The sequence below is a fragment of the Thamnophis elegans genome, chromosome 9 (genome assembly GCF_009769535.1).
Source record: "Thamnophis elegans isolate rThaEle1 chromosome 9, rThaEle1.pri, whole genome shotgun sequence".
NCBI classification, from domain to species: Eukaryota; Metazoa; Chordata; class Lepidosauria; order Squamata; family Colubridae; genus Thamnophis; species Thamnophis elegans.
The window spans coordinates 57,926,353-57,938,725 of record NC_045549.1 but is presented as its reverse complement, the minus strand read 5'-3'; the positions used below and the strand labels follow the sequence as shown (position 1 = coordinate 57,938,725).

Here is a 12,373-nt window from a genome sequence, read left to right as displayed (position 1 = left end):
ACCCAGTGCTGATTGAAAAGTTACCTCAGGCTTGGCAAGGAGGCACCGTTGTAGGCGAAGATCCCTCACTCCGCATACCAGCCTGTCTGACAGAGCTTCATCAAGATCTCTGAATTCACAATGCAAGGCTGTAGATCTCAAAGAGGCAACATAATGATTTATAGACTCCCCATCTGCCTGATTCCTATGATAAAACTCATGGCGTCTGGCAATTTTAGAGTGAGTAAGAGTGCATTTTTAATTTAAACATTAAGGTGTCCCAAGGGACTGCATGTATAGAGATTGGTGCTGACAGGACTCGGGCCACATCCAACATTTCGGTTCCACACGCAGTCAGGAAGGTAGCACGCTTCCTATCACTGGAAATATTGGTGAGGTGGTTCGCTCTGAGGTAACATTTGAACCTCTCTACAAATGATTCCCAAGTTGCAGTAGTAGGACTGAACAGAGTGAATGGTGTGTGGGAAGCCATCTGCGATCGTCTGTGGTGCTGATTTTAAAATTCTCTGAAGTAATTTTATCATTTTGTCTACCGTGTATATTTCAAAGACTAAGGAATCTGCTGCCTCAGTTTGAGGATCCCACCTTCGTCACCAGTGTTCAATACTTTGAACAAAGGTGTTTAACAAACTGAGGCGAGACAGATCTAACACCAAGCATTTATTTTACAACAAGAATCACTATCACGCAATTAGCAATTAGAATACAAACTGCAAGTGCCTGTCTGACAGCTCCTTAAATATCCCGCTGTCAGACGACTGGACCAATCAGAATTCAGCTCTGTTCCCGCCCAGGGAATAGCCTGCTTCAGATGCTGAATACTAACAGGACACATCTACTGTATGTCCTTTTTTCAATTCCAAGCACTTCCACTCTACCCACCCACTCCAATTCCTGTCTCAGCTTTGAGGCTTCTCTCCTGGTGATAATCAAGCAACAAGTCAACATTTTAACTGGCATTAATTTCTGGGGAGTACAAATTTGCTCGTTCCTGAGATAAGCATGTTTAATGCTGTTACATCAGAAATGGGTAACAAAAAAGGTTATGCAAATATAAGGTTCTTGTATTCACTATGGCCAAGTCTTATTTATGAGCACTTAAGTGTCAATTCTCTGGGGGTTATATGTTATAGAAAAAGTTATGATTACTTTTGAAAGGAAGAGGTAAGAGTCTTTTCACCCTGTGAAACCACGTGGGTGGTTTCATTGGAGAAGAGGTAATCACAGCAGGGCCCAAGAAATTTCAATATTTGGCTTTTCTTCCCTCCTTATTCTTTTTTCCCCCTGAGCTTACAAGCTGTTTCAAATGTAATGATTCTGGGCATGAGTTATGAATGCATATTGGAATTTTGCACTACTCTCTGATTTACATGCTCTGAGCAGAACTTGGTATCCAGGGAGAAGGCAAAGAAAATCTGTACATGACAAGTGAAGCAAGGGAGAATAAGGTAGCAGGGGGTTGAAGAAATGTGTCAGCACATGGCTCTGACAAGTGAAAGATTAAAATAAGCCAAAAGGCCAGCTTCTGTCCTCAAGTCCAGGGGTTTTCTAGCCTTTTAGCTGGGGAAGAGGGCAAGAAAGTAGCGTTCCAGCAGCACCCTCTTCCTCACACCCGGTCCTTCCCTTTCAAACTTCGGGAGCACGTTTTTACGAAGGGTGTACCCCCCCCCCCCGGGGCTGTCTGGCACTGCAGCAACCTGTTCGGATTTCAACTGGGAATCTTCCAAGGAAGCCGCGAAGCAAGCGCCGAGGCAGACGCACGAAGCCTACCAGCCGCCCCCACATCCAGCGTGGGTTGTAGGTGAAGCTGCTGCTACGTTTGCTGTCCCGGCTCTAACTGAAACAGAGTGGGAGGAGAAAGGGAGAGCGACCCCCACTCCTTTTCCCGGAGAAGCCGCGGCTAAAGCTGCCGCGCTTTTATGTGCACACAGACTTGATGGATCTAGTTGGAGCCATAACCACGCAAGGGCGAGGGGGCCAGTGCTAAGTCGCCGGCCTAATTCGCACAGCGGAATGGAATGGGGGTGAGGGAAGAAGACAAGGCTCTCCCTACAAACACGCGCGCGCACATACACGCGCGTGCGAAGCAGTGGCGGAGGCAGCATCGCTGCCCATTGCTAGGTTTAGGAGAAAGAGAGAGTATAGGGAAGCTCCGCGCTAGGACCCAGCAAAGCAAGACGGCGCCTCTGGGCCCTTTTTGCCCTGCGGACCTACGACTGCAGCAGCGCGCGTCATTGCCGGGGTGGCAGCAGGCACAAGGCGCGGCGGGGTGGTCTTTTTTCCTCCTCTCTTCTGCGGCGCCGCCCCTCCCGGTTCCTGGAACTCCAATTGGGGGAAGCGTGCCTACTGCAGCCGCTGCTTGCCTTGCTGTCCGCTCGCTCGGATGCGCGGATGCCGACGCGCTCCTCCTCCTCCTCCTACCCCCAAGACTAGACCTGCACGCGGACAGACTGCTGCTCGCCTGCGCTCACCTCGCGCTCGGGTTTCCCCTCCTCGCGCACGCCCGGCCACGCCGAGCCCGCTTTGAATCCGCTGCTTTTCGTAGGATTGCTGTGTGGGGCGGCTGGTGCTGGTGCTGCAGTCGTCTTTCGGCGCCCCCCTCCCCCCCCAAGCCTCCCAAGTTTCCCCATTTTCGAGCTTCCTTTTCTCTCCTGGCAAGATTTCTTCAGCCTCACCAAGTCCCCCTCTTCCTTCTCATTATTATTGTCATTATCATCACTACCACCACCACCACCACAGCTACATCTTCCTCCCTCCCTCCCTCTCTCTCTCTAAGCTCCTGGTACTCCCAAGGTAGGCTTCTCACATCCCCCATCCTTTCCCCTCTTATCTCCATCCATGGAAAAACTCAAGAATGCGTGGTTTTGTGTGTTGATCTGCACAAAAACGGGGGAAAGATGTTAGCCTCTGTTTCCGCCAGTCTCGACTTGGATGTGCTTATGCATAAAGAGGATTCACTGAACCTTTCCTCACCCCTCAGCTAATGCGAGCCTCCTGTTTTGAGTAGATCCTTTTAAAAAAAAGATCCTGCAACTTTGTGCTGCTGACGGTTGTTATTTATGAAGTGCATATCTCGTCTTCGTGAACGTGACAGGTATTGTTTTCAAACAGCTGTCAAACATGTTCAACATTTGGAAGATATAAACTGCATTGGATTATAGGGATGTCTGTAATACCCTTCCTCCTGTTCCTTTCCTCCTCTTCTGTGTCTCTTTTATATTTTGGAAAATATATAAAATTAGAGTAAATGTATATACAAATACCAGTAGTGAAGTGATGAATTAATTTACTGGATAGGGAAAAGTCTGGAATGTTTTTATGTTATAAAGAAGGGTGGAAAGAAAACAATATTACTTGGATCTGTCCATATGTCACTTTTAATTATGCACTGCATGTTCGAGCAAAGCATGATCTCAGTGGGGGATGGCAATATAATAAGTTGCTCACTGGGAGAAAAAGTGCTTCTGAGACCCCAAGATTTAAAGTCCTCCTTGAAGTGATGGTACTTGAGTTGACTGAAAGCATCGATAAATAGATATAAGCTAAGTATCCTCTCCTTTTCAGCCTTTAGGTTTTGCAAAACAGCTGCTCTCAAGAGGAAGAAAATACCCTACATGATGCAGTGGCTTCTCATTTTCTTGATATGCTTTTCTGCAAGGTGAGAGGGAATTTGGATTGTCTATCAGCAACATTAAGGAATATATTGTTTTCTAATGATTGGTGTAAATGGCATATGTACAGAGATGAGTGTATCATATTCCTAACATGAGTTTTCTAATTGTATGCAGAATAAGTAAAGTAACGGAAGAAGTTATGGGGATGGTAAAATGCTAGAAAACTTACAGTAGACCAGTCTTAAATGTCAAATGATATTTGTCATGTTTATCCTAAAATAAAACAGAAATTAGTTAGGAGGGGTTTTTTTTGTATTTTTTGATGTTTTGCAATGATTTCTGGAGTCATTGTGCTACTATTAATTATCCCAAGCCTGTCCACGCCGAGAATAAGATTTTTCTAACGCCCAGAAACAAGACAAAATAGGAAAGGTAGTGGGGTATTTTGTATATAGACTAGTATTTTTGGTCAAGATAATGGAAAGGACTTGTTTAATCTGTAAACCTCTAGGTGAAGATAGTATACAATTTCATAATCCCTTAAAATAAAACAATGATATGAATTACTAATCAACTTTTCTGGCTGCTGAATAAATGGCAGTTCTAAAATAACAGTATCATAGAGCACAACTTAAAGATGTTCATTAAATTGTCACCTGATCTCATTATGCAATGCATCCAGTTAATAGTGATTTGTCACTACATTTTTGCTTGTAGATTCAAATCTGGATCCAGCTACATATATTTGTAGCTGGATTGAAAATGTGCTTTCAATTTTATCCAACTAGCAAAGATACTGCAGTATGAGTTTGGCCATAGAGGGCCTGATCTTCCTGTCTTTACTCAAGTGAGTAAGTCATATTGCTGTCAAGGAATCAGCATGAATAACAGAAAATGATTCCAGTTTGTTCATTTTTCTGAATTAGACTTAATGATAGCCATTTTGTGTACTAATTTGTCTATGGAAGAGACCTTCATTGGATATTTCCACAAAAGTATGTTTTTATACAATATGCATGCATTAAGAATAGTGTTTAGAATATGTTCTCAAGTAACCTGCGGCAAATAGTTTTAGATGATTGAATGGAGATGGTAAAGCAATATTAATGCTATTTTAATGTGGTTCTGTTATTTGAAATTTATATGTCTTTGTCATTTGAATTTGTATTTTAAGAGGTGCTTTACTTTTCAGTAGTAGTCTTAGCCAAGCAGCAGAAGCATATTGGATTTATTATTGCTTTTAGTAAAAGGATAGGAGGGAGCTAAGTGATTTATTGTTGTTGTTTTATTTTCCAAGCATCTTTAAATTCATTCTGCATATAATGTTTCTTATTTTAGGAAATCAATATATGTTTTTCATTGAAACCTGATCGTTGTTTTCAATTGCTGTTGTTGTTGCTGCAAGAATTTTTACAGCAATAATGCCAATCTCAGGGTTTTTTTTAAAAGCTGAGCAGAACTCTTATTATTTGCTTTGTCATCCTATATGTGCCCATTAAATACAAACATGGAGGCCAATTCAACATAATGGCTTATGAACCTTACTGTCCCTGAGTGCATACAGTAAATGTTTAGGTGGTCCCAAGTAAAATAAATAAATAATGGTCAACATCTTTGTACTGATTGTTCTTGAAGACATTCATTTGTACAGCACCAGTTGGGGAGTTCTGTATAACTCTTGTTTTCATAGGTAACCATAAATCAGCATTGTACAATATTTTGGAGTACTTTATGGACAGCTTTTCTTATGGGGAAAAATGATTATGTTTCCAGTTCTGCAAAGACCGGAAAATCATGTCAACCTCTTCTCTTAGGGGTTGTTACCAGCTACCTATATTTATGTACCGTATTTTTTGGACTATAAGACGAACCTTCTGCCCAAAAAAGAGGGTGAAAATCTAGGTGTGTCTTATATACTGAACACAGCATTGTTGGCCTCCTGAAACCCCATCCCCTTTGCAAAATGGACATGCTGAGGGTTTGGGAGGCTTGCAAAGTGCTCCTGAGGGCTGAGGAGGGCAAAAATGAGCAAAAAACAGGCCATTTTTGCTCATTTTTGGCTTCACCAGCCCCAGGAGCACTCCACAAGCCTCCCAAAGCTCTGCATGCCCCCCTCTTTTTTTTTGCAAAAAACAAGACATGCAGAGTGCAAAAACGTTTTTAAAAAATTTACCTCTTCAAAATCATGGTGCGTCTTATACTCCGGTGCATCTTATAGTTCGATAAATACGGTAATTGCTAGCAGTAAAACATGACAACATCTAGCTAGTTTTGGTACATCTAGTTAATACTCGGGTAGTAGACTATGAGAAACCCTAGGTCTATAAATTAGATTGAATTTTGAACAAATCCCAGAAGAAGGTAATGGCAAGCCAGTTTTGTGCTGTTGCCACGGAAGCTACATAGATGTGTCCATGTAGTCACAAGAGTCAGCCTTGACTTGGAAGAATTGTTACTTTTATGTTGCATAAATATTGCAGCTATGCATGCCTGAAATGTTATTTGAAAAAAAGGGCTTCATACCTCAGTTGAGCATGGCACTTCTCTGCTATTTATTTTTTAAAGCAGCAGATCTTTTTAAAGGTTTCTTTGCAAATCCTAAAAAAAATGCTACTGCAAACTCATGCAGAAGTCTTAAAAAAAGGTTGCTTTAAAGAACAACAAAAAAATCCACCTCTGCCAACTCAAGATATGAAGCAGTTCTTTTGAATTGTTTCTGAAACTTAAAAAGGTAAAGGTTCCCCTCGCACATATGTGCTAGTCATTCCCAACTCTAGGGTGTGGTGCTCATCTCCGTTTCAAAGCCAAAGAGCCAGCCCTGTTCAAAGATGTCTCCATGGTCATGTGGCTATGCTGTCATATTTCATGTGCTTGAAATATACTTTGTTTCATTGGTTCTGAGTTCTATACATAGAAAAGAAACCCCTTCCTGGATTATATCCACTTATGTAAAGTAAAACGAAGTCTCCCTCAAGTCAGAATTGATTCCTAGTGAACTCATGGACATGATGTGCCGTTTTCTTAAAAATATGGAAGTGGCTGTCACTTTTCTCCTGGGATAGCATTTTCAAAATTCTTATCTTGGCTACAAGTTGAAGATTTCCTGGTGGTCTTCCATTCAAGTACTGACCATATCTAATCCACCTTAGCTTTTTCAACATCATGCAAGGTTATTGGTTAAAGAGTGGAAAAGGACACATAATTTGAGTATTTAATACTGAGTAGAATTTACTGCAGGAAGCAGCAGGAAATTAGAAACAGGAAAGTAACTGCTGTTGTTTTAGCATTATATATTAAAAGGTGATGTTAAATGAAAGGTTCCATATTTAAAAAACGATTGATCGCTACATATTCAAACCATAATGAATGTACATGGAGCATACTTAGTTTATTTTTTTCCCAATGTCTGTTAGATCAGCACTGGCTGACCCCAATGAAGATGAAGCAAAAAATAACATTACCATCTTCACAAGAATTCTAGACAGACTTCTGGATGGTTATGATAATCGGCTAAGACCTGGACTGGGAGGTAATGAATAATTTGATTCTGAAACAAACAAAAGATCCTACAATGTTGCTAGAACTCCATGGTTTAATAATTCTGTTTATTAATGTTCTCCTAGTAGTAAAATTTCCTGCAGGAATTTTTAAGTTGTGGGTGAAATGTTGAGCATAGGTTTAAGAAAGTAGTTTCCAAACCTTTCATGTTTAAAATCACTTTTTAGTACTGATGGTATGAAGTTCTTGGATGAGTAGCATTTTCCGTTTTATATTTGGGATTAATTTGGAACTTAATACTGTATGTAATGCTAGTTATTTCAGTATATATAAACTGCCACAAGGGCCTGGTGTGGTACTTTAATCCTATCAGGGAAAGAACTTTGACTATTAAACTATCATTGAAATATTGGAAATATTAATGAAAATTAATAGCTTCTCTGTCTAAATAACTAGTGTTAAAAGCACTATGTAGCACAGTTAACATAAATTACTTCTGCTAGAACTATTAAAGAAAGTCATGATGACACATGTAGTTTATTTAAATACCCGTCTTTCATCCAGAGCTTCCCAGGGCTCTCTCTTTTTGCAGTTGTTTTTGGAGTGAATTAAACTTACCTATCTCTGATCTGCCTTTCACTAGGGGAGACTTTTGTTGCCAACCTGGGCAAGGAAATATTTTCTTTATTCTACAAAATTTAACATAGATTTGAAACAGAACTGGACAGTAAGTTGTGGAATACAAGGCTGTGAAATCTGTGAGAAAATCTGTTAAAAAGAAAACAATTCCTGCATCCTGATCAAGAGGCAAAGCTTAGGGATAGAAAATTGGCTGTGTTTTGATTGAACCTTTTCTCCTCTTAGCCTTTTACGGAATCCCTTGAAGTTTTCATGGACTTCTAGGATTCTATGAAATACAGTTTGAAAATATCCTGATATAACCTACATGCTATAGAAATATGGTAATTTGAAACACACATACTGGTGGTCCTCTCCCTACAACCACAATTAAGACCAAAATCTCTGTTGCTAAGCAAGGTGGTTGTTAAGTGAGTCAGGCCCAAATTTTTTGTCATAATTGTTAAATCATTGTAATTATTAAGCAAATCCAGCTTTATGCATTGAGTTTGCTTGTGGAAACTATCTGGCAAGCTCATAAATGGGGATCACGTGGCTCTAGAACATGCTGTTTGCCAAGCTCTGAAATTTTGATCATGTCACTATAGGGATGGTGTGATGGTCCTAAGTGTGAGTACTGGTCCTAAGTTATTTTTGTCCTAAGTGCTCTTGTAACTATGAACAGTTGCTAAATGAATTGTTGTAAACCAAAGAAAACCTGTACTCACTCACAAATAAACCTTCTCAGTTGGCTGAAATATACAGACACAATATAGTACTTTTGTCAACATTCCGACTGACAAACCCAACCAAAACAAACACAACCGAAATGGTCCTAATGCAAAACTTTATTATTTGCAGTTGTTTTTGGAGTGAATTAAACTTACCTATCTCTGATCTGCCTTTCACTAGGGGAGACTTTTGTTGCCAACCTGGGCAAGGAAACTGCAAACTGCAAAAGGCCATTTCAGCACAGATGAGGGCAAAACTAGATTTGACTAATTCCTGCACAAATCCACATAATTAAAGTATAGATTCCCCCCCCCCCCCCATTAGACCAGGTCACACTGTCCAATTGAGTCTCATTGTATTTTTATGGGAAAAAGTCTTTGACTTTGGCAAACACATGCCAAAGTGTCCTTGGTTCTCATGGCTGTCTTCTTGATGTCTGGATTCTACGTTCCATCTTCCCATTCCCCTCCCATCTGGTTCATTGGCAAGCTGAGAAGTGATAATGGTTGCAACAGCAAAAGCACACTTCAAAACTTGACAACTTTTTTCAAAATCTTTATTGCCACATACGTCAGAAACAGCAGCAGCAAAAAGAAAAAGATTTAAATGAAATATGCAGTTTATATTTTTAATAGCTAGAACAAGAGAACAGTAATTTAGGAGAAAAAAGAAAAAAAATGCAACCATTTAGTGCTAAAGAATCAGTAGGTTGGGGAAAGAATTATTTCTGTATGTTGCATCAAAATTTTGCATTTGAGTCCTGGAAAAAGTCTAAACATTGACCTTGCTGTTCAGGTAACTGTGTATTGATTTAACAATAAAATAAGAGGCTGATACATCTCTTACCTCTTTTGATTATTTCTGGCATCACTGTATGAATAAATGATGATTCACAAATCTTTACTATATTAAAAAATAAAATGCAAGAATATTGTTTGCCAGGAATTATGTAGCCAGTGGTGTACTGTAGATAGAATTTTGTTAATGTGTTCTTTGAATTAAAGATAGTGTAGAATCTTGTCTTTTCTTCTGGAGGCCTTCTTGACTACTACTTACTGATTTAAACTGTCTGTTTTCTTATTTTCTGTTGTTTCTATTTGTCTTGCATGGAGTTCCAACACAGGAATGGAATAACTCTTTATTTGAGCTGTGGCTATGCCAGCTTTTCCTGATCATATGGTAGATTTGCTGTAAAATTATTACATGAGCGATCATATATTTTTATATAGTTGTTCAATTCTTTGATGGCTGATTTTGTCAATCATGTAGTGCTTAGATAATTGCTGATAATTTGAACAATATATAATCATGTGGATGAGAACAGTGCAAGAAAAATTAGTTCTAGACTGCAATGGAAAGCTCAGCCTTACAGATTATAGACATGTGAGAGAATAGAAGGGTCCTCCTTTGTTCTCTTAGTAAAATATTCTATTTTGAGGGCTGACCAGAATAGCAGTACAGTTGTTTTGTAGATATAAAGGTGTATGAAAGATAGATGTAGTCTCCATTAAGATTTATTTTGCTCTGACAGAAGAGTTTGCCTGCCTTATCCTAATTTTCATTAGCAAAGAGGTCTAGGAGTTAGGATTATTCTGTTCATTGTGAATAATTGCCTAGAACTGTAGACAAATACATTCTATGGGTTCTTCCTCCGAGTTCTGGGTTTTGAAATGTACAAATGCTGAATGTTGACATCTTATAATGTACAAAGAATAATGTACATACATTATTCTAGGTAATTCTCTTCTTTCTCCTCTGCCATTCCCATAGTTTTCAAACTATGTTCTCAGAACAAAAAGGGAGTTCCTTACGATAAAGCTTAAAAGGACAATTTAGCTCAAGCAACCTCAAACTAAGGCCCGCCAATGCAAAGTGGAGTGTTGGGATGAAAAGCAACTGTCAGCTTATAAAGTAGTGCTTTAAAAGTCTTTAAAAACACTTTAAAAACAGACTTTCAGATGTTTTTCACAGCCTATTTATCTGAACCGGCAGAAAAAAAATGCTTTAAAAAGTGGGGAAAAAAGAGCTTCCAAGGATCACACGGATCAGCTGTGAGCCGCACAATCATCAGAAGCTTTCTCCCTCACTTTTTAAAGCATTTTTTCCTGCCTATTCGCCCGAACCGGCAGGAAAAAAATGCTTTAAAAAGCGGTGAAAAAGCTTCCGTCAATTGCACAGCTCACAGCTGAGCCATGCAATCCTCAGAAGCTTTTTTTTTAAAATACCAGTTCGCAGAAGCAGAGACAACCGTCCCTACCGATTTGGCCAAATGGGGGGATTTCACCCCTGGTTTTACCCCCACTGTATTTTTTTTCCAGAGAGTAAGTCATCTATGTAGAAAGTTTGGTTGAAATTGCTAGAGGCGTTCCAGAGTTATACTGGAACACATAGACACAGACACACACAAACACCCCACTCAGGGGTCTCTTATCCCCACAGTGTTTGTCTCTGGAGGGTACGTCATCTGTGTAGCAAGTTTGGTCAAAATTACTCGAGGCGTTCCAGAGTTATGCTGGAACATATATATGCCCATCCATCCATTCAGCCTTTATATGTATGTATGGGTGTGTATATGCATGTTTATATAGATGTAGGTCTTTGGTTATTCGGGTTTTCTCCCGCGTAAAATTGGAGGTTTATATAGATATAGATATATTAATACCATGGAAACAAATGTTTTAAATTTTGATGATTTTTTAAGTATATGAGAGATTCTGCTGTTGTTTTATGAGAAAGCACCAAGCCATTTGAAAAAAAAAAAGACAAGAATTGTTCTTTACCAAAAATTGTTATAATTTTATTTAAAATATCTGCAAACACATAAAAAAAGGAAAGGATATCTTATATAGCAGTAGTCTTATGTGAAGATTTAGATTTGTTCATTCAACAGTAGTTATGTGCTTTATTTATAGTGGAAATTAACTGTATAAATAAACTTATGTGCTGAAATTAATTCTCCAAATACAACTTTTGACAGTGAAATACATTCTCACATATGTTAAAAAGGCAGGTTCTTTGGGCTAGGTACATTTGGTGAAAGACAGCATGTGCTTCCACCCTTATAGTGCCTTTTTTGGCAACTGTAAGAACATGCAATAGCTATTTTCTTCTGTTAATTTCTGTCTCACAGATGTGCAGAAGAACAAAGACTTCATCAAGAATATGAGTCTCCAAGAACAATCTTATCCTAATGTTGTTATTTGAACACATAAGAGTCAGCTTAACCCACCACCTAGGAGACCGATGGATCCAAAGCAATAGCTTTTAAAAAAATTAAACTTAAATTAAAATCTTAAGAAATGATATACAGAAATAGTTTTGCACTGAGGTTTGCACATTGAAGTCTAGTTCCTTTTCCCCATAGCTTTGCAAAAAGCATTTTAATTGTGATGCTACAGAGGATTCTGAAACACTTTCAGTTTACTCATATCTAAGTGATCTTGTACTTTCTAGCATAAGTTACTTATACTGTAGCTCCTGAAATAATAAAAATTCTACAGTTTGATCCTCTTGGTGGTTCTGAGGAATGCGTAACATATGCTTAAATCTGAAAAATGTAGTCCTCCTTCTCTAACTGGTTAGTTTTTTCGGAAATGAACCACTTTTCTCAAAGTACATTTAGATATAAGGTATAAGGTAAAGAGTAAAGGTTTCCTCTGTCCACTTGTGTCCAACTCTAGAGGGTGGTGCTCATCCCTGTTTCTTAGCCAAGGGAACCAGCATTGTCTGGAGAAATCTCGGTAGTCATGTAGCTGGCATGACTATACACTGAGATGCATGAAGGCTGTTACTTCAATTTAGTAAATTAATATGTATCATCAGGTTGACACCATTGCCTGCAAATATGATTAAGATGCCAGAATACCTGTCAGGTCCCATATATTTCTACAGGGACACTGGCATTTTGGTGG

General features: G+C 39.2%; 1 protein-coding gene across 1 annotated transcript in view; it reads left to right on the top strand.

Moving 5' to 3' along the window:
- Window positions 1-1,002: 1,002 nt before the first annotated feature.
- Window positions 1,003-12,373, top strand: part of LOC116512949 (gamma-aminobutyric acid receptor subunit alpha-2) — a 145,754-nt gene continuing 134,383 nt past the window's right edge. Inside the window, exons 1-3 of the mRNA XM_032223650.1 lie at window positions 1,003-1,030; window positions 3,565-3,658; window positions 7,028-7,143. Of these exons, the coding sequence (XP_032079541.1) occupies window positions 1,003-1,030; window positions 3,565-3,658; window positions 7,028-7,143 (238 nt within the window). The remainder of the gene's footprint in view (window positions 1,031-3,564; window positions 3,659-7,027; window positions 7,144-12,373) is intronic.